Source organism: Haliaeetus leucocephalus, unplaced genomic scaffold (genome assembly GCF_000737465.1).
Source record: "Haliaeetus leucocephalus isolate CR32 unplaced genomic scaffold, Haliaeetus_leucocephalus-4.0 Scaffold752, whole genome shotgun sequence".
Taxonomy (NCBI): domain Eukaryota; kingdom Metazoa; phylum Chordata; class Aves; order Accipitriformes; family Accipitridae; genus Haliaeetus; species Haliaeetus leucocephalus.
Window position 1 is genome coordinate 5,845,107 of NW_010973188.1, and position 21,715 is coordinate 5,866,821.

A 21,715-nucleotide genomic window follows, 5' to 3' on the forward strand; every position below is an offset into this window, starting at 1 on the left:
TAGAGGCACTATGAAAGGAGTATAAAAGGCAGTAACACATTCCACAAGACAGACCAGCCTATTAAGTTTAAAGCACCCAACTGCATTTAAAAAGAGGGGAATGCAAGTGTGTAGTAAGAGAATTAAAGCAATGTTCCTACTAACTCCATATGGAAGAACCCCTTCATCTTTCTCTTTTTTTTTTATTAAATGAAACTTGAGAAGACAGGCCTTGACCAAAACTATTTAGAATCTTACTTAATCACCACCTACTTTCCCTAAATGCTACCGATAGTAATCTCCTCCCCCTCCCTGTGCATGGGATTCATCTTTCCTACACCGTAGAACTGCACCCATCATACGCAGCACCACAGCAAGCAAATCTACAATTTCTCAGAGTACATATCTTTTAGTTAGCTTAGTTTAGTAGCCTGTTTTCGCCAGTGCTTTGTCTTTACCACTTTCCTCAAGACTTTTGGAGTTCCTTTTTTGGCCTCCATTCCAGCTTCTGGTAATTCCAACAACCAACCAAAAGGAATAGTAGGGAGTCTCTTATATATACACACCATGTTTAAACACCACTGTTGGCAGGCACTCCTTTCTACAATATCCATGATAACAAATGGCTCCATTACCAGTGTAGTGTTTCTAAGATGACTGACCAACATGCACGTTCTGTATTATTTCATCATTCACAGCATTTTGTTTGTGCTTGACTTTGATCACTAAAAATAGCAAGGCAGCATGATCCTATTCACTAAGACATACTACTTATCTTACAGATGTATTGCAGCATTTTAAACTGGATAACTACATTTGTCAAGTGTTTCTGCCTTCCATACTGCACACCACCACGTGCATCTCCTGCTGGACTCTTTTTATTTGGAATCATTCTGTGGGAGTTCCACCATTTTCAGATAGTCCAGACCAAATCTACAACTCTCCCTCAACTTGATCATCACCTACACAGTTCAGCTGCAACTGCCATTTATCACTGAGACACACTAAGCTTTTAAAATTTTTGTTAACAGGCTAATCATACTAAACTAAATGGTCTGAACTAATTGCTAGCATTTTATTAGCATCTTACTGCTGAAATGGTTGCAGCCACTGTTTTCTGTTTATTCACCTCAACTCTAGCGCTCCTACAAAAATGCCATTAATTGGCTTGTTTAAATATGAATTCGAGTTCAAGACTCATTAAAGGTTAAAACTGTAGTAATATTTAATTTACTAAACATTCCCCTATAGTTGCCACATCTACCATGTACATTTACAAGGAATAAAACCAACATCTTTTCTTCCAAGGAATGTTTAAAAAGTTGCAGGATTCTCTGTCCTTGTTATATCTCAACCTATGCAAAGGTCAGGCCCATTGCTAACTACAGTAATACAAAGACAACCTTATTGAAAATATCAACTGTTATTGCAAAAGAGTTGTAACTATTCCAAGCCTCGTATCTCAAAGTCCTTCCCACCCAGCTCATTGTATAGTGTTACTGAACAACAAAGTTGACATACTAAAGCACTGTAATAACAGAGATGGTACAATGACACTTTCCTTCTGCAGAAGAATGTCTAACCAACATACACACAGAGAACTTGACCACAATACCAATTTAATATTTTTCAAATCAGATAGTGTCATGAATTAATTTACCTATACAAATCTCATCTGTTTTACTCTTCCAGTTATGAGCTTTGTCTTTTACATGTCCATATAGGGTTGGACACACAGCTATAGTTATCTGGAACAGTCAGCCTCACAAATTTTCAGGAATTTTTTGGTTTGGTCTTTTAGGGGTTTGTGGTTTGCTGGTTTTTGTTTATTTTAAGCTACTGCCTCAGTCACTTTCTCCAACACTGACTAACCAGATGACAAGGAATTTCATGGTACTATTTTAACACACAAATTCTTCATTCTCGTTTTCCAAGACAGCTATCACCACACAGCTATCGATAGGAATCATAACCAGTAGAGACAGGAATCAAGAATCACTGCTTAATGTGTGAAGCACAATATACTTGTTTGATTCTGTGACAGAGTGATAACAAAACCCAGTTGCTTACCTCAGGTCTAAGAGAAGGGAGGATAACAATTTCTTGCAAAGCTTGTTTAGCCAGTTCCTGCCCTGCAATATCATCAAATTTGACAGCTGGTCCACTAACAAAGAAATGGAATACTAATTAGTCTAACAATGAGATGCTCTTTTTCAGCTGCAGCTGACTAATTTAATGCATTTGACTACTTATACAGAACCCTTTTGAGGAAATCTACAACTTATAATAAGCATTTAAACCGACAAACATTTCTGATATGAATTTTCATCCTTTTGCCAAAGTAACAACAACAACAACAAACCCCACCCAAAACAGCCTCCCAAAAACCCAAACCAAACAAAAAGTACTAATTTTCATTCCAAGTGGACCAAGACTGTACTGAACAAAAAACTGGTTTTCTGGATTGAAAAGCCTGCTTTTCTTCAGACTTACCTATCAACAATTTCATTCAGGATAAGATTAGCAAGATTACTGTCCACATTTCTAAATATCTTCAAGTCTTTCTTTTTTCGAGGAGCAGTGGTAGGAGTAGAAGGCTTATTTGTTCTGCTGTTTTTAGGAGCAGCCTGGAAAACAGGGGAGGAAAAAAAACAAACAAAAAAACCAACTTGATACTTTAAAGGATACTGTTAACAAAATTACTTTTACATTTCATATGGTCTGGTAAAACCTAATACATTAACACATACCAGATATTCTGATGCTGTATTTTGCTACAAATCATACTATCATATTCAGCCACTAGCAGAACATCTTAGGCTCCAGTGAGAAGGGGCTTTTTGGTTTGATTTTGGTTTGGGGATTTTTTTTTTTTTTTTTAAGATAATTCATTATATTTAACTATGGTATTTTCCCCCAGCATTGTCTAGTCATAGAGCATCACAAACTGTTTCAGATTCTCAATGCCTATAAGCAAGAATTTCTATTGCTGTCATGCTTGCTAACAGGCCACTTAAAAGCCTTCATATTATAGCAGCAGCAATGCTTAACCACATTTATGTTCTATCCATACTGCTCTTTATTCTACTTTACTGTGTGAGTATCAGGGGAGATAAGGATGGGAGGGAAAGAGATGGGTCAAAAGAAATGCAGCATTTTTGTGTCTTATTAGTATAGAACTTAATTTTGTATTTCAGTCACAATCTAACCATAATTTGCTTTCCAATGTGGTTGCAATACAACCTGTGCATACATGCTTTGGAAGAGAAGGAACATATAGGGGGAAAACTTGTAGTTCTGGATTAGGAGGGGTTTTTTTTCCTTTACATACTGGGAGTAACATTTATTTTTCTCCTAGATAAGCTTCCCTTAGTTTCCCATAAAGTTTTCAAAACAAGTATTATCATTTATTACTGCGATCACAATTAAAATCCATTTGCCCATGCAGCCACCCAATGCCTCCCGATTTCTAAAATCCACTCTGCAGCCTAGCTCGAGAGGCTTGGCCAAAAATTTAGGGGTTTAGGGTTTTTTTTCCCCAAAACTTTCTGCTACTACAATACTGCAATAAAGGCAGTAAATCCAAAGTTTGTTCTGGAGTTTACATTGACTTTCAAAGTATATACTGCTATTATATTTATCCTTATCATACCTTATGAGTTGAAGCTGCAGGATTAGGTGCTGGTCTAGACACAGAAGAAGTTGATATCCCACTGTAGCTAGGTGTTCTATGGTGACCTGAAAGGCCTGTAGATCCAGTTTTTGCAACAGTTTTTGAACGAGGAAGGGAATTACTCGTGTGTGTTAAGGGATCCTTCTTTTTTGGAACCGCTCCACTTTCTATAAAGAAAACCAATGTTGTAAGAACATTTTCAGCAGTCATACTTCTACCATCAATTCTAACTTGAAGACAGTATTGTTGACACATATAATACAGTATTATAGCAGAATAATACAAGTTTTTTAAGAGGTTTAGTATTTTTAAGGGGATATTAACTGTAGCTTTCTCCTAAAGTTAAGTTTTGAATTTTTAGGAGCTCTCAAAACCAACACTAGTTAGCCATCTTAGAAAAGCTGGAGACAGCTAAATCCTGTAACAAGGGAAGAACACCATCTATTCCTTTAGTGAAGATGACGGAACACCAGCCAGAAGATTTTCCTTCCCAAGTACTCCTAAAAATAATCATTATAATAATCCCCAAATTTCAAGCCATTAGATTCAGAGCATTCATTCCCTAAGTGATGTTAGCAGGCTAGCTACTTTGGATGCTAGCTAACACTATCAGCACCTTCCACACAGAAGCTTCTCCAAGGCACTTTAATTTGGGAAAATTAAAATAGTTATACCTGCAAGCAGCTACCAGGAGCTTTTTCTTACAACTTGATTGCACTTCAGGAATCTCAAGGTGTAAGTAAATTCTGAAGGGACAGCGCTGAAACAGCTTACCTTCCTACATTTAAAATTAAGTCTTAAAATATTATATTATACCACTGAATTCAATTAGGAAGGCCATTTTGGTCCAGAGTAACTGAAATAGCACTTGATTTCAACATGCTCTGTATGGGATACATGATAAAATAAGGTTCCTTGGTACAGAAATGGCAAGTATAAAACATCAAAACAGAGACTAAGAAGTAAGAACGTGCTACAGCAAGCACACAGGTTGGTCAGGCTCATTAATGATTAGAGCACAACATCAGATTGGGGTTTTTTGTGGCGGGAATACAGTACTGGAAACTGTCTAGTACAGTACTGTTGTCTGCGATGGAAACTGTAAATACTGCCTTATTTTATATCCTTTTAAAAGGGTTAAGAAGCCTTTTGATTAGATAAGACAAATATGGTGTCAGAGGTAAGGAAGCTCAAGACGGATTTCACCTACAAGTTTCTTCACTACCATTTTAGAAATCTGCAACTCAGTTTGACTTGTTAGTCTTAAGCAACAGGCCAAAGAACTCTGATTTTTAAGGAAGTTAATGACTCTACGAAGAATTTTTAATTCATAATATTGCAGTTCAATGAAAAATACTTTAAGTAGAAAGCCTCATAATTTTGAATGTTGTGTTTAAAAAATTCAAATAAGAATTCTTCAATAAAACAGTATCATGGAAGGATCAATTAATTACTACCATGTTCTCAGCCTCTTTAAACATAAAAGTCTTGCATACTACCAAGAGCAAACCTTCATGCAGCCTGCAGTTATCCATGCATTGAACTACTTGGCTAACAAGCTTCTAAAGCCTTTCTTCAGTCACGAATCTATGCCTTTTAAGAGTCACAGAAGCTCTGCAGGTGTTATCATAAACAATGCAGATGTATCGATATGCAAAAACCAAGAGAACTTGAAGAATATGATTAACTAGATTAACTACATTTATCTGCAAGACATTTCTTGTAAAAACAAAACAAAACACCCCAGAAACCAAAACACAAAAAAAGGGCAAAACACAATTCCCACCCTCCCCCTCCAACACAACAAAAAAAAAAGGCCCCGAATGACTAAATCACACACAGATCCAGAACTGATTAAATTTACTTAGTTATTATTGCACAGAAATTTCCAAGTCAAAAACTTTTCAAAATTAGGCATACTTAGTAACTTTCAAGTTCAAAAGGCAGTATATGAATCTATTAACCTAGCTACTCAACACTTTGGTCCAATTTAATCAAAAAGTAGCACTCAGTTTGGTTAGTTTTTGCCGTTTTTTTCCTTCAGCCTCATTTGCACAGCTAGCTTAAAGTCAACATGGGAAGGTTTCAAAAAGTTTAAGTAGTTTTTCTCCATCTCCTTCACCCTAACATGTTGCTCAACTATGACACTTTCCCAGAACTACCCCCATTTGAGAACAATACACACACATTACAATTTTGAGTATCATAAAATTGCACAGTTAAGGAGTATTTCAGGAAGCTAGAAATACAGGGTGGGGGGTGGGGGAAGAGAAAGGTTTAAATACAAATTATGATTTACTCTAGCTGTACCTCCAGGAATCAAGACCACTAAGTTTACATGTGTTCTGTGGTCAGTCCTGATGGGTAGCACAGAAGTAGCACTGATGAACTACTCTTGAACACAGTTGTTCAGTGTGAAGTCCAGAGGGAAACTTCATTTTATACACAAATTTTCATTGAAGCAGCAAATAAAAATGTGATCAAACTTTTCAGAATTACAGTTTATCCAAAGTATACCTATTTCTAAAGAGTGAAGTGTTTAAGAACACATGTATCTCTCAGACTGATAGCCCCTATTATTATGTAAAAATATTTATTTTGCTGTAACAAATGCAAAACCCCCCAAAACCACATTTCTTATCCATTTGTATTTGTCATCTGCTGAAAGACAGAAAATATGCTGCAAGTGGCCTTAAAACCTTTGTAATATCTCCAGCAGCCTTTTGCCAAATGTCTCACCATTCCATACAAAACAGTAGGAAGTGCCTAAAATACATTCTAATCACAAAGACAGACCATGGTATTTTTTCAAGTGTATTTGAAACACTGAACAATTCAATTTTCTACTTCATATATACTTATAGGATAGTAATAGGGGCTTGATCATTTTGATTTTACCCTCTTAATTCTTGACTGCAGAGAATAATTTACTTCAAAGCTCCAAGCTAACGCCACTAGATCATAGAGAAGTAATAATTATCTGGTCCTGAAAGCATCCCTGCAATTTTACTCTGTCATTCAAATATAAATACAACAAACAAATTATGAACAAGTAAGGAGCAAAATTTTGTCTGAGGTTTTCTGCTGGTTAGATTGTGATAAGCTGCAGACACACGTGCCCAATTTCAGACTCCCTTACAGAAAGAAATGTTAAAATGCATTTATTACATTTAACTGTTTTTAAAGGTAAAGTGAAGTAAGAATATGTTTCAACAGCTTTAAGAGGAGCTTGATTGTACTACACACCTGGAAACAGAAACAATCTGGGAAACATGCAGCTCTAGCTTATTTATTTAATAAAGATAACAGCATGCTTTGTATTTCTAAAATGCAAACCAATTATATTTTCTTTTGTGCATCTAAAACTCAATTAAGGTGCACCTTAATGAACAAGTTTCTGCTGTTTTATAACTTCTTAAGCATCAAAGAAACAGTTTAAAGTTAGCAGCAGCAGTTCCAGTATTGCAGAACAGTTTCCAGACTTTAGTTGTGAAACCTTAAAAATCATCAAGGAAATGATGTTGGAAAAAAAAAAATTCGCAAGTCTAAAATTGTCTGTAACTTTATGTACGTAGTTTCATTTAAAAAAAATAATCTTTAAATTGCTTAGCTATACAGTTTCTGCAAATACTGCATAGCAAAATACATGATGCAATTGAAAGACCAATAGTTATTCAGGATTAGCATTCACAATAGCCCCCAAAATAGTAATTCCTTTGAAGATTACATTCAGATTTTTCAAGTAGGTACATTCAAGTAATAAAAACTACCTAATAGAAAACGTCAGCAACTAACAAGGGCCTGTCCATGTTTTGAATGGTAGCACAGCTACACAGATCCAGGATGGCTGTTCTCCTTCTGAACTGACAGAGCAGTGTCAAAGATCTACTGTGGCCAAATTATGGTGTTAAAAATGATCTTACTGATACTTGTTCTTCTACTTGGGAAATTCCTTAAAAAACTTCAGTATTAAGAGTAGAATTTTTGCAACTTGAAAAACTTTGCCAATATATGCCTACTATTAAAGACAAGCCAGCAAATACTTTCAAGTGAAAGCTGAGATAAAATACAAGCTACTTGCACAGTGCTAATGTTGCAGTAAGAAAGAGAAATGTAATGTTTTCTCTGATCGTATATCATGCTGAGATTTACATATTAAATGCAAAATGGTACACTGGAATTACTGTAATACTACCAGTATTGTATGCCCAGTAAGTAAGTTCATAAAACTCATTAACACTGCCTTTGGCAAGACTGGCATCATCTACTTCCCAAGCTAGTTTAGAAACAAAAGCCAACAACCTACAATGCAAAGGGAAACATGCATGTCTGAGGAAAAAAAGCAAACAGCTAAATTGTTTTACATCTAATTTAAGACTGCTATGAGAATAAGAGTGATGGATATTGAACAATAAATATGTATTTCAAAATAAAGTTTTGGGTCAAGGCTACTTGTTACTACTCTTGAGACAAGTTACTGTGTAGCCTTCTGCAACTGAAGGGTAGGTGATACTGCTGTAATAAGGTCTTATAAAACCTCATTATAAATCTATCAGATAAATTCTCAAGAAAAATCTCTAGCTATTCAGGTAAGTTAAGAAACTATGAATGAAGATGACAGGGATAGGTAGTCATTTGTGCTAGAATCAAGTAAAATAGTGTGAAAGGCTGACGTGTAGTATCTTGGAAGGAAGAATCTCAAATCGATTACATTTTGGAAGTATAAAAAATGCGCAGTATAGCTGTGAGAACAGAATATCAGACAGAATTAAGAAGCAAAAACATCTTTAAAGACTTAGGCCTTCAAAGGCAAATGAAAGAAAGCAAAGCACTTTTTGATCAAAGAACAGGCAAAAAGGCACTTTCTTGATGTTAAAACTACGAACGATGACGTTTCACACTTCATAAAATCCTGGACTTTTAAAAAGCCCAGCCTGATTAGGCAACAGCCCAAGTAATACTTCATGTAGACAGAAAAATGAAACTTACGCCAGAGCCCTGTAGCTCAGTACCTCTGCAGCGCCTCTATTTTCTCACTAACAGCAGCCCTCTTACCTCAAGTAGCCTGCAAGCTGGTATTGTACAGTTTTCTAAGAATTTGCCATCTACTTTGTGCTTTTAAATGATTAATGCTGTCCAGGTGAAAAAAACATCTTTTTTACAACACGTATAAAGGAAGTACTTTTAAGAAAAAAAGTGTAGCACCAGCATCTTACAAACAGTACTCCCTCCCCCCACCCCCCAAAAAAGGAGACGGAGAGAGCATGAGAGAGAGAGTCAGCATGTGAGCGTAGGCACCAACCAATTAAGAAATTCAGATGACTGTTAATAGGCTGACTTTCCTGGTACTATCAGGTACTACCCCACAGCTGCAGGAGAAGTTCAGTACTTTGGGTACTAACTTCCACAAGTTATGAATCTAAAGTTTACCTTTGGCAATATAAATGCAAATGGCAATAGGAACAAGCCTCTTGCAGTCTTGTTCAAAGTAATCACTAGATGCTTGGTACCTAACTTTTTTTTAATGACCTGCTCTTTAGTTCTTCTGTCTCTTCTCAGATCCCACTGAGCCTGGTAAATTAAAGTTTCTCCATTAGCCTGCATTCCTTTTCAGAAAGTTGGAAGACACGTCCTCAGAAAAAAGCATCCCCAGAAGACCACAGCCCTTTGCAGTTGTTTCACTACCCTTTCCTCCACAGTTTTGCAGAAGTGGTTATCCATCTTCTGTAAGTCACCAGGAATATAACTCGAAATGGGTAAATTGACTAATACCAATTTCCACAAGTTTACCAACAGTGACCACCTCCTGCTCCAGGAATTTCTGTAAATAAGAACATCTGCCACAGAACTGGCAAAATGTTTCTTCATTTCCAGTAGATGCCAAAGAATATTCTATGCTTTGCTACTAACAGATTTAAGTAACTAAATTAACAGTTTTAAGAGTGAACGTTCAGTCTAACCTTCTCCTGCAGCATCCAATTCTGAGATACACTGAGGAAAAGGTACAAAAACATATAAAGGAAAGAGTTTAAAGAAAAAGCTGTTCATATCGAATCAGATGGAGCATGTTATCAACTTTTGTGTATGTATTTGTTCATTCAATCACTAGCCAAGCAGGTAAAAAGACAAGAGTTGTATTGGATCATTTAAGGTAAAGAGTTCTCAAGCTCAGTCTACACAGGAACTTATACTGAAGAGCCATTTTAACTACAGCTTTTTGATAAATGCAGTTAAAAATACCACACATACAGCAATCTAAAGATGCCTAATGTGACATTGTTCCACTACTTTGACTTCTCATACATTAGAAAGAATAAAACCAAACAGTAAGATGACTTCAGAACTAGAAACGGAGCTAAAAAAAAAAGAGAAGCATGTGGTTTACACTAAGTTTCAAGTTTAGTTACTTTAAAAACCGAATACTGCTCTTGACTCAGTAGACAAGCTTTATGAATTCCATTGCTCGTTAGCTCTCTATTTTATTTAACCTCATTATAGTCTACTGTATGAATTATCAGTTGAGATCGCAGTTGTGACAATAGCTTACTGCTGGCTTAAAACATTCCCTGAAGACAATTCACAAACCTTGCAGTAATTTTACTTGTGTATAGACAAACAAGTTTACTTCTTGGTATCCCTAGTGCAGTCTTCTGGCAAAGGATAAAAACAACCTTCTTTGACAAAAATCAAGAGCTGCGTTTTTTCCCCCTTATTTTAATCATGTATCACTTTCTCAGAGTAAAAAACCCTGAAATTTAAAGCAGCTTAATGCAAATGCACATTCACTCTCACATTATCATAAAGGAAGAACTACTTATGTAGGCACAATATATAACCTACATATCCTATATTGACTTTGACACTTTCGAAAACAGGTTTAATTTAATTCCTTTAAGAATAGAATGAGAAGTATTTTCTAAAATATTGTCTTAGTAAATAGTTTTGGATTCTAAGACAGTCATTGTAAGAGAGAACCTAATACTACAAAATAACACAGTGTTGTGAAAGTCATAGAAAGGATGGAATGTATTTTACATAAAGCCTTTAAAAACAGAAATATAAACCAATGTTTTTAAAAGTTGGTGGGGCCAGAACATAGTATTGCATATTTTCCCTTGTAATACACCAAAAACTGAGAGACATCCCCTCAATAGGTGCTGGTAAAACCAAACCCACCTGACTGGAGATGTCCATTGCGGCATGCCAGGTTAGTACTGTCATTATAGACCTCCATTTGCGGCTTGGGAATTTGCAAAACTGCCTGCAGCTTCTCTACATAGTAGACAGAGGGGAAGGGAGGAAAAAGGACAAAATAAACAAACAAAAAATAAAAATGAACCAAGAAAATTTATGTATGTTGAACACACAAATGTCAAGTTTGGCTTTGTTATACTTGATACAGGGTTAAAGATAAAAGGAATATTTCTATCTATTCTACATGTTTAGCAAGCTTGTAAGAAAATTCTGTCAGTATGAGCATGACTGAAAACAGCTTTAAAACTAGCCATTTACAGCTGAGTTAATTACAACAATCTTTCCAGTCTAGTGATTGTAGTTACTTCTCAAAAGCAATAGTCAGGATTAATTCAACTTCATTTACTAAATATTTGTGTTGATAACCGATTTCTGAATGTCCTCCCCAAGGTGTTACTTTTGATGAACTGCAAAGAGTCATCACTTTCCTGCATATTAAATGTTTCACTTTAGTAACAGCCAGTCAACATTTTACAGAAATCTCAACTGTTCAAGCAAAACACCATATATACATTATGATGATGCCTTTCAAGATCTCTATTTAGAAATATAATTGCCTTGAAATTAAATCAATACGATTGTCATGCAAGCTGTGTTCTTTAAGAGGATTAACTTCAGAAACATCTGAACACAAGATTTATAAGGTTAAAGATTAAGGAGAAAGAAATTAACTCTAAGAAGTCATGATAAACTAGCCAAAGCATAAGTCAAAGAGGTGTAAGGCTGCAAACGACACAAAACAAGAATTAAGTCTTGGGACTATTTGTTCTCTGCAGCTCACCTACCACTCCTGCTCTTCCCACTGCAGTTAAAAACCTCCAGGCCTTACTTTTGGGGCACTTTACAGCCTCTCCTACCTTTATTTCACACCCACACCCCTTTTTTATAAAAACAAAACACAGTTTGTAAGGATGCAAGGCATACATTGTCAGCCCCGCCCCCCCCCTTTTTTTCCCCTCCTCTTCCCCAAGCGATAACAGTACCAAGAAGCTGCAGGAATACAGATGGCCAGCTAGAGGAGTGATGTCCTCTGGCAACATGAAAGCACATACTGCAAAAGCAGCTGAATTCTACTGAAAATGTGCACATCCAAGTTCATAAATGCCCTGACTGGAGGAAGAATTGCCATTCAGAGCTTGCAGACTGTACAACCAACAGGTGTAAACACTTCCTTGATTCCGCTTCTTTGTCTATTACAAATCTTTTTCCAGTCTTTCTACTTCATTTCTTTCTTCTTCTGCCTGCTCGTCATCACTCACCGCTTAACCTCCCTGAAAAGTATCTTTAGACCCAATAGTTTAAGTGATGGTTTAATAATAATATCCAGACTGAACAAGATGCAGTTTAGAGTGAAAACTTAGTAGCCACAGGCAAATGTGAAAAGCTAAAGTTCAAGATTAGTACATGCACCCAGGGTTTACTTTGTTTTAAATTGAAAGCAATGAAGAGTCAAGTACAGTAAAGCAAAAAAAATGTCAGTCACACAAGAACAGCCTACAACTAACCACAAGCTTTGTAACTTGCAAGAAGTTACCCTAAGAAACCTCCCTCTAAAGAAGTCTAAGAAAAGTCCTGTTAGTATGACTGACCACAAACACAGTGTACAACTTTAGTGGGCACAGCACTACCAAAGGAGAGAGCAGAATAATCTACTCCCTGCCCAGTGCATGCAATCTAAATGGAAAGCACATAGAGAAGCTTCGAAAACAAAATTAGTATTAATAGACTTTGTAAGATATTAGATAATCAGTTAAGTTTTGGAGAACATTTCTGAACTTAATAAAGAACTTTCTAGTGAGTGACCATAATAAAATCAACTGGCTTGGGCAGGAATTCAGGAAATGCTATTTGCTTCAATGCTACAGTTTGAGGCTGGGGTTTTACCACAATTATCAATGGCTTATCAAGTTCCACACATACAGAAACTCCAAAACTGCAACAAAAAAATGTATTCCAACTGTTGTCCAGTTTCAGTTCACACACTGTCTTCCCATCACATTATGTATTAACACATGATTTTAATAGTGCTTGTAAAATTACATAAAGCAAATGTATCCCTTTTCTTGAGAGACAGTGTAGCTGTAGAGCCCTCTGGAACAATGAAAATAAATTGAGCTATTAAATATCCTTCCAGGGAACTAACAGGACACCCTATCACCTTCCACCTAAATGCTTTCCTTATGTCTGCAGACATGGGGGGGGGGGGGAAGTTTGCAGAATCCCATTCATTATTTCTCCTTGATGATATATGTTGACATAAACCTACCAAATAAACCACTACAGCTGCTGTCTTATTTAGGCAACACTAGACTTTTTGAGTTCAAAGTAACTGATTTCTAACAAAAAAGAACATTGCCCTGTAACACAAGCCTGAAGCAAAAAGACCTCCAAGAAAGCAGAATAATCCCAAAAGGTGTCCACTGAAGCCCATGTCTATACACGGGCAGAATTATTACCAAAGAAGATACTGATGAAAGTAATTTTAATTATGTGCCATGTGCATCCTTCAACCAAAATACTGAAGCTACACATAGCACACAGAAAGGCACTAGTGCTGACAGAATTCTGTCCCCCTACAGAAAGTCTCTCTGAAAGGGGAGAACACAGACTGCTACAACACATGGATAATATTAGAATTGAATAGTGTTGCAATGGACATTGTGGTTATCTATCTTAGGAACAGCAAACTGCCGAGTTTTATGTATCGATTGTAGGAAACAAATATCCTCCTCTGATTCTAAATATATCAAATACAATGATTCTAACATGTGTCATCAGTCATCCAGGAGAGATCAGGTCTATGAAGACCAACCACCAGAGCAAGATTTATCCACTCATCTAAATAACTGCACAGTTAACACACCCAAAACTGTGTCAAAAACAGGGGCCGCCACCAATTCAAATGGTAGAACTCGGAAGTCCCCTAACAGCTAGCACAACTCAATATTGTCACTGGACTGTCAAAGTGATTGAGTCACCTTGAGGTGCTCTGAAACACACCTGGAGTAACTTCAGCTATCTGGCTGTGTCATAGTACAGCTTTAAACAGAATACAATAGAGTAATTTAGACTCAAGATGAAAACAGGGCTCAAAACGATAAAGCCAATATCCAAGGTAAGTAGCTACATCCTCTTGGTCAAACATTAAAAAGCATCAGTGGTGTGATGACACATGGTGATAATACATGGGTGTAATCAGACATCACACTCCCATCAGTGGTGTCAAACACCCCCATCAGTGGCGTCATGCAACTTAAACTTACACTGATGATCCAATGCACCTCAAAAAAATCAAAGCACTGAGCACTTTTAAGGGACAGTTATAAACCATTTGATTTAATTTTCACTTTCTATGTATTACCAATGTAACTTGCTTGACTGGATGGCGTTTCAGTTAGGCAGTCTCCAATCACATCTCTGTTTAGCCAGCAGGATTAAATAATTGATATTATTGTCTACTTTAGGTCTGTTTTATCCTGCCAGTTAATGCAATAAAGGACTTACCTATTCTACCTTAAGAAATGGAAAAATTCCAGAAAACACTTACTCTTTGATCTTAAGAGCTGGATTCATAGGAAAAATCACTTTATTGAACCTTAACAGCTTCAGGTTTAGTTCAACTACAAAAGCATCTCTACACCACTTAAAAGCTTCCAAATATCTGTCACTATAAGTAACAAGCTAAAAGTTATGTTTAGAATTGCACATGCAATTCAACTCTAGATTACCTTGAATTTCCACAAAATCTATGTAAAATGACATATAAAGTAATAGAAACAGATGTTGTCAATACTTGAAAGTTGTTAGAAGGTGTAACAAATATTACTCAAATAGATCCATAATGATGAAGCTTGCAGGGATTTTAATCCATTGGAATATCTCTCCAAACCACATCTTTTTCCTTCCTAAAGGGCAGATGACTTCACTTGCTCCTTTCTATCCAAATTTTGCTCTTAGGTACACTGTTTGAGGCAGATCCTTAGTGCAAACTGAACAAGAACCTAAGTAGAACAAAGTACTAAACTTCTAATAATGTCAAAGTAAAAATAAAATAAAATCATATTTGACATCAACTTATGCAATAAACACTATTCTGTTTACTTTCAATATGCACTCTGAATGAAGCACATGAACGTTTGTAAAACAGCATGCGATCACACATTCTGGTAGTAGAGATGAATGTACCAGCTTGGCTTCAACTTTAGGTTTTTTGCAGTGTTTACCCTTTTTATCTTCTTTCTCAATCAGAGCACCGCAAGCAAGCAATCAACTTATCATCGCAAGTGCTACTACAATAACACAAGCAAGGATGAAGCACTACCCACAAAATACAGACATTGTTACTTCAAGGTTCAAACAGCAGCAAATTTTTAAAGAAATCCTACTTACTTGCAATTAAGGATGTCAACAACAAGCCATACCTTATCAAAGGCTGCTAGCATGTAATCACTTTCACTCTTTTGTTCACTAGTTTATATTACCTCTAGAAGATAGCCTTTAACCCTAATGAGTAGAAATATCTGCACATACTAAGGTTCTACCAACAAACACCCATAATAAAGCATAGAAGCTGGAAGCCTCTTTCACCCCATGTTCCCTTCACTTTTTTTTTTTTCCAAAAAAGAACTAAGGACACCAGGAACTCAAGGGAAACAAAAGGGATTCACTTTCTTGTGGTTGCCACAACTTCCCTGTCAATCACCAGTCAGAGCCACAGAACCACAAAGTGTAAGAGGAGAAAAGAACACGAGTTCTCCTGTCTGCTCTATACGCTCCTAGAAGAGGGAGTTAGTAGAACTCAGAACAACACAGTGCAAGATTAAAGCTGCAGATACACAAGTTGAACTCAAGTACATTTGTTAGTTCTCCCTTAAAGAGCAATTAAAAAATCTTTTTTTTCATTTTACTGCCTGAACTGAAAGCATTTCCAAAACTCAATTTAGAGGATGCACTACACAAAGCTGTGGGTTTGTTGTTTGATGAGGAGGGGGAATTTTTGTCTGTTTATCATGCACAGAAAGATGCCATTTCCAATCCTGCCTGTTTTACTCTGTCCATTAAGAGCTCATATACAGCACTTAATTTTGATAAAGCTAAAACTGTGCTTCTGAAAAGAAGTGATCTTACCTGCTAGTCTTAAAATAGAACACTACTAGATAAAAATTACAAGAATTAGGATTTCACAACCTTATGGTCTACAAAATGCTAAAGAATTATTATAGTACATACCAATAATCAGTAGAATTATTACTTGAGTGACAACAGAATTAACAGAACATGAAGTAGTTACACAGAAGGCACACTTAGCATTCACGATCAGCAATATATTGTAAGTTTTACTAAAGCTCTAACACAGCAAACGTAAACTAACTCCAACAAGAGTTAGTCAAGACTTCCTCAGTTTATGAGTCAAGCGTGCTATGGTATAAAGACTTCTCAGTTACTTTTACACCAATTTCTTAAGGCATAGGCAAGTGGGTCATGAGATTCCAATTTCAAAATCCATCAACAGCATTGAAAAAATACTACTTACTCTCAACTAAAAACCAGACTTAAGAGACCCTACACAGATAATGACACCTTCACTTTAAAAGTCAAAACCGTATTTTAGAAGAATGCATTACATGAAGTTGTGCGAATAATGACAAACTTTCCAAAGTCATGAATTGTAACTGGTACCTAAAAGCTGCAAGCGATCCTTGGCCATTGCCAAATTTGTCATCATTTTAGATTGCAGACGTCGAGCCCGTTCACACTGATCACCTTATAAAGAAAAATCAATGTTAAAACACAATCTGGCAAATTAACTTTTTAAAGTGCTAAAATACTGACACCCAGCCTTCCCTCCTTTTCCTCCCACCCCTTACCTGCCCCCTCCACTAAAGAACATCATTGCAAAACTAATGGAAAAATCCTAGAGCTTTCTATTTAATCAAGAATTTAAAGTTAGTTGACACTATCTGCTTTACATTATTGCTCATAGAGCAGTGGGAACCCAAGCACTGCTTTGCATATTCTCTAACATTCCATGCTGACCTAATATATGCTCTTTGTCACTGCATTTTTCTAAACAGAAGTCAAATAAAAAGATTTTTAAAAAGCTTGAAAAGTGACTGAGAGGCAAGTACAATTTGAAATAATTCACTCTGGCAAAATTAAGATATTTAAATTCAGTTGACTGTGTCCCTTTACATTTCAAAACACACAGAATTACAGACATTAATATCACCACTTCCTAAAAAATAATATCTGTTCAAGTCAAGTTGGGTTTTTTTTCAAACTGTGCAATTTAGATGGGTTGTATCAAATGCCACTGGTACTGCTGCATAAGTAACATGTCACCACACACTGTTCAAACATTTCTAAACATAGCTGAGGAACAAAATAGCAGTCTGCAAAAGCAGTTACAGGTTTGGGGTTTCAGGAGGGTGGGGAGCTTGGGTTGTTTACTATTATATTATTACTTCTGAGTCCTTCACTATACCTATTTCTCTATGGTACATACCTGCTTCTACACTACAGCTTAAAATGTTTCCATATACACAGATGGCTTTCTCCCTTTGTTTGAAATATTCAGCTATTTTGGCATAAGCTATTCAGAAACACAATGCTAGACCATGCCAAACTGGGGTGTTTCTTTTTTAGTTATACTGAAGGGAATATGAAATTCTGCGTAAGTGAGAACATGAACTGTCAACTTTGGCAAATCAAATCAGAACTCAGTATTTTGGCATTCCCATTATATAAGAAATCAAGTGTTTTACTTTAGAATTTTCATGAACTGCTTATGATTTTGGATAGTCTGAAAATACTTGGAGCAAGATTTGCATGTGTTATAGACCAGACCATTAAGGTAGAACACAGAAATGGACCAGTGTCCACCTACAGCTAAAACAGGAATAAGAAACACTCTTATGAATTAATTCATACAGCAGACCATTCCTAGCACCTACCATATTCAGCAATATTGATTCCTCACTTTGAAGAAGCCATAAACCAAAATCTTTTCCACAAAACTCAAAACTGGCTTACCTTGACCAATTACTAAGACAGCTATTCCTTTTTCCAGTTCTTCAATTCCTTTCTTATACCATTCAACAGCTTGTTCCTTTTGTCCTGCTTAAAAAGGAAGTGAACCCATTATTTTCTGTAATGAATTAAAGCTTAGGAATGGTTCCATATAATGCTGTGTAAAACAAGTAAGAGGAGGGAAGAGATACTTGAACAAAATCCTATGATTTAAAGAAAAACTTAAAGGGACACTGTCAACTTTACATCTACTTAGTTTCAAATAAGCTTTTCTATTAAAAACAGGTACTACACCAGCCTCAAATCACTTTTGCCTGTTTCAGGAATACTTCTCCATCCACCTTAAAGAGATTAGTCCCCTAAAAAAACAAACAAACAAACAAAAAAACCCCACACACCAAAAAGGTAAAAAAGCTACCCTACACATATTAATTTACAACAGAAATGGTGAAATTAACAGTTTTTCTTTCTGGAACATCAAACTGAGACATGCCTCTTAATTTTCCAGTGTTAGCCAATACCAAAGTAACACTAGAAGCTCAGCAACTCGAGAAGAAAAGCAACGAGTCTAAGATACTCCACGAGTGAGACAAGAGACACTTTTCCTCCAGCTGACTTTTATACAGATCAGCTCATTTGTCATGGGGGTATTTCTTTGTTCATCCTATCATGAAGCTGCTGTATTGCAGGTGTATGTCAACTTTCACATGAAGTACAACACATGTAGAATTAGAGTACGACTCTGTACCAACAATGTCCTACACGGATACTACAGCAAATACAACCATGAACATGCCTAGGACTAACCTATACTATCTGACACCGTGACAGCAAATAACCCATTGAAGAGATATGAATATCTACTGCATATTGCTCCCCTTCTATAAATACTCTGCATTAAAAAGATACTTGCCTGCATATGGAAACATACTTTTGCAAGATAGCTATGTCACACTAAGCATGCCTTTCCACACAGGAATACTGCATGTTAGGTATTAGAATTTAAACCTGATTAGCATTAAAAAGCTGCTAGTGCTAGAAAAAACAAAAATGCCTAGAATGAAACCTTCAGATATCATTACCCTAGTTTCAGAAGAGATAACGTTTCACAAAACTATTCCTAAGTGCCAGTTACCAGTGATTTTGAGGCTTCTGCACTCAAGTCTTTTGATAACTTCAGTCCCAAACCTGTTTTCTAGCAAATTTCAGTGCCAGTAAAAATATTTCAATACATTTCTAGAATCCTCTTAAGGGTTTTCTCTTGATCCTCTCCAGATGCAAAATCTTTTAATAACATTTGGCAAGTTACCCTGTGCAGGTAATTCCATGCTTTGCTCTTCTTACTGACACAAACCACAGGAGCAGCACCTACCTACAGTCAGGTACCTCACACACCGTGGGAATCATTTTATTACTGCCCTTTCTCCACCAGCCTCATATATCCTGATTGTTAAGGACAAAGCTAGGTAAATTAAATCAAAGCTGAGTGACTTTGATCCTCTCTGTAGCCTTTTTTCCTTTAAGCTTCTCCCCATCACCTATAGAAACAGTTTCAACTGCAGTGTAAATCTAGTGCTGATTATGGCTATTAGAAATCAAATTAGAGATGATTCCAGCCACCTCTGCCATTGCCTGAATTGCTTTGCAAACATGCCAAAGTCATCATTAAAACCTCACTTCCACCTTTTACCGAGCTGTTTGCAAAGGTAGTGCTCTGAATCTACACAGAACAGTTTACCAGTTCTCAGTGATTAAGACATTAAAAGCACAACCAAAAAAAGTTACATTCCTTAGAAGTAATTGATTTTCTGTACTGGGTCTGACTGGGATGGAGTTAATTTTCTTCATAGCAGCCCCTATGGTGCTGTGTTTTGGATCTGTGACTAAAACAGTCACAGACCAACACCAACATTTTGGCTATTGCTGAACAGCCTGCACAGTCCCAAGGTTTTCTTTTTTTCTGACTCTAGATCCTGAGTGAGTAGGCTGGTGGTGCACAGGAAGCTGGGAGGGGACACCAGCAGGCTGACTGACCCAAACTGGCCAGAGGGGTATTTCGTATCATGTAATATCATGCTCAGCAGTAATAACTTGGGTAGAGGAAGAACAGGTTGGGGGCTGTCCTCCAAAGCAGCCATTGCTCAGAAACTGGCTGGGCATTGGTAAGCAATTGCCTTTGCATCGCTTGTCTCCTCCTCCACCTCTTTCCTTCACTTATTAAGGTGTCTTTATCATGAACCACAAGTTTTCTCACTTTTGCTCTTCCTATTCTCTTCCCTGTCCCACTGAGGGGAGTAAACAAGTAGCTATGTGGATGCTTAGCTGCTGGCTGGGGTCACCCACCACATGTGCCTTCTCAGTCCCAGGAAAAGATGTTAAGCTTGATTTTGAAAATACCAAAACAAGAATATCAATTTCCCCAATAATTCAGAAGCATAAAAATTACCAGAAGTGCTATCATAATTACTGAAGCATGCATAGCTTCCAGAACAGCAAAAATGCCACATACTTGAAGTCTTTTCCAACCTAAATGATTCTATGATTCTAAACAGGATATTAGGCAATCTAGAAATCCTAACCATTTCACATACTATGCCTCATGAATTGTCTTCTGTTGGAAGTCATAAAAAACCCCACTTGTTTACATATAAAATAAACTCAAAGGTATGCATGTATTCCAGTAAAAACAGATAAGCAAATAACAAATCTGTGTATTAAAGCAAAGTGAGTTCTCAGTGAAATGAATATTGCATTTGCAGGTTGTAACAGCTTTGCAACTGCTTGTGTTAGCAGCAAAGATTTTTTTCTTACTAAATGTATGACCTGTGCAGCTAATTCAAATATGACAACTGTAAAAATATCTATAAAGCAAGTCCATGATTAAAATCGGTATTTGAAGGCTTACCCTTCAAACCACCAACAGTTATAAGCCACAACAGCGGAACAGGCACCTGATAATTTCAGCCTTGGCTACTCTTCACAGAGCTCTCACCAACACCACTGAAGTTTTAAGCTACCTCACCTTCTTTCATGCTTTGCTCCCATGACCCTCAACGCTCTTACGCTGTACAGCTGTTCTGAACTAACCTTGCTGCACACAGTGGGTTTTTTTCTCCCAGAGCTTACTTACACTGCCACTCCCAAATTGTCAATGCAAAGCAAGACACATCCCTTGCTTTTATGGTGCTCTCAGCATGTAGCTTCTACTGAAGGCCTGTTCCTATGTTTTTAACCTCCTTGTCTAGGGCAGCAGTTTCACTAAAGCTCAACTGAAAAGGTATAATAAGGCATTCTGATGTTTCCAGAGAATTTTAAAACCCAGCACAGCATGCCCCTAAGGACTACCTTTCAGATGCTGACAGAGTTGTGTTGCTGCATTTAGAATAAATGGCTAAGTCAAATGCACTAGCAATTGCCTTTTTTTTTCCAATCCTCTAGACAAAAAAAAATAAAATTCCTCCTTAAGGTCTTGTAGTCACATAGTGATAGATTTCTTAAGAGCAAGAACGTCAAACACTTTAAGAAAAATATTTTTTATTTAAATTGCCAAAATACGCATAAATATTTCTTTCCTTAGAAGTCAGAAGACTCCAAAGGAGCAGTTTGGGAGCCAAGTTTCCTGAAGACTCCCTTCAACACTTCTTCCATCATTCTTCAGACAGTACGTTAAAGGATGCACCTTTATTATAGTCCCTGCTGCTTTTGTTGTCCGGTTGGCTTGGTTAAACCGAAACCTAGTTACAGTCACACCACCAACCACCCCCCCCCCCCCCCCCCCCC

The 21,715-nt window shown here is 36.8% G+C and overlaps 1 protein-coding gene across 1 annotated transcript in view; it reads right to left on the reverse strand.

Moving 5' to 3' along the window:
* SPAST (spastin) overlaps nt 1-21,715 on the reverse strand; it is a 38,939-nt gene that overhangs the window by 12,743 nt on the left and 4,481 nt on the right. Inside the window, exons 3-9 of the mRNA XM_010581269.1 lie at nt 19,613-19,655; nt 17,939-18,022; nt 16,586-16,669; nt 10,829-10,924; nt 3,632-3,819; nt 2,473-2,606; nt 2,050-2,143 (exon numbers count right to left, since the gene is read on the reverse strand). Coding sequence (XP_010579571.1) covers nt 2,050-2,143; nt 2,473-2,606; nt 3,632-3,819; nt 10,829-10,924; nt 16,586-16,669; nt 17,939-18,022; nt 19,613-19,655 — 723 coding nt within the window. The remainder of the gene's footprint in view (nt 1-2,049; nt 2,144-2,472; nt 2,607-3,631; nt 3,820-10,828; nt 10,925-16,585; nt 16,670-17,938; nt 18,023-19,612; nt 19,656-21,715) is intronic.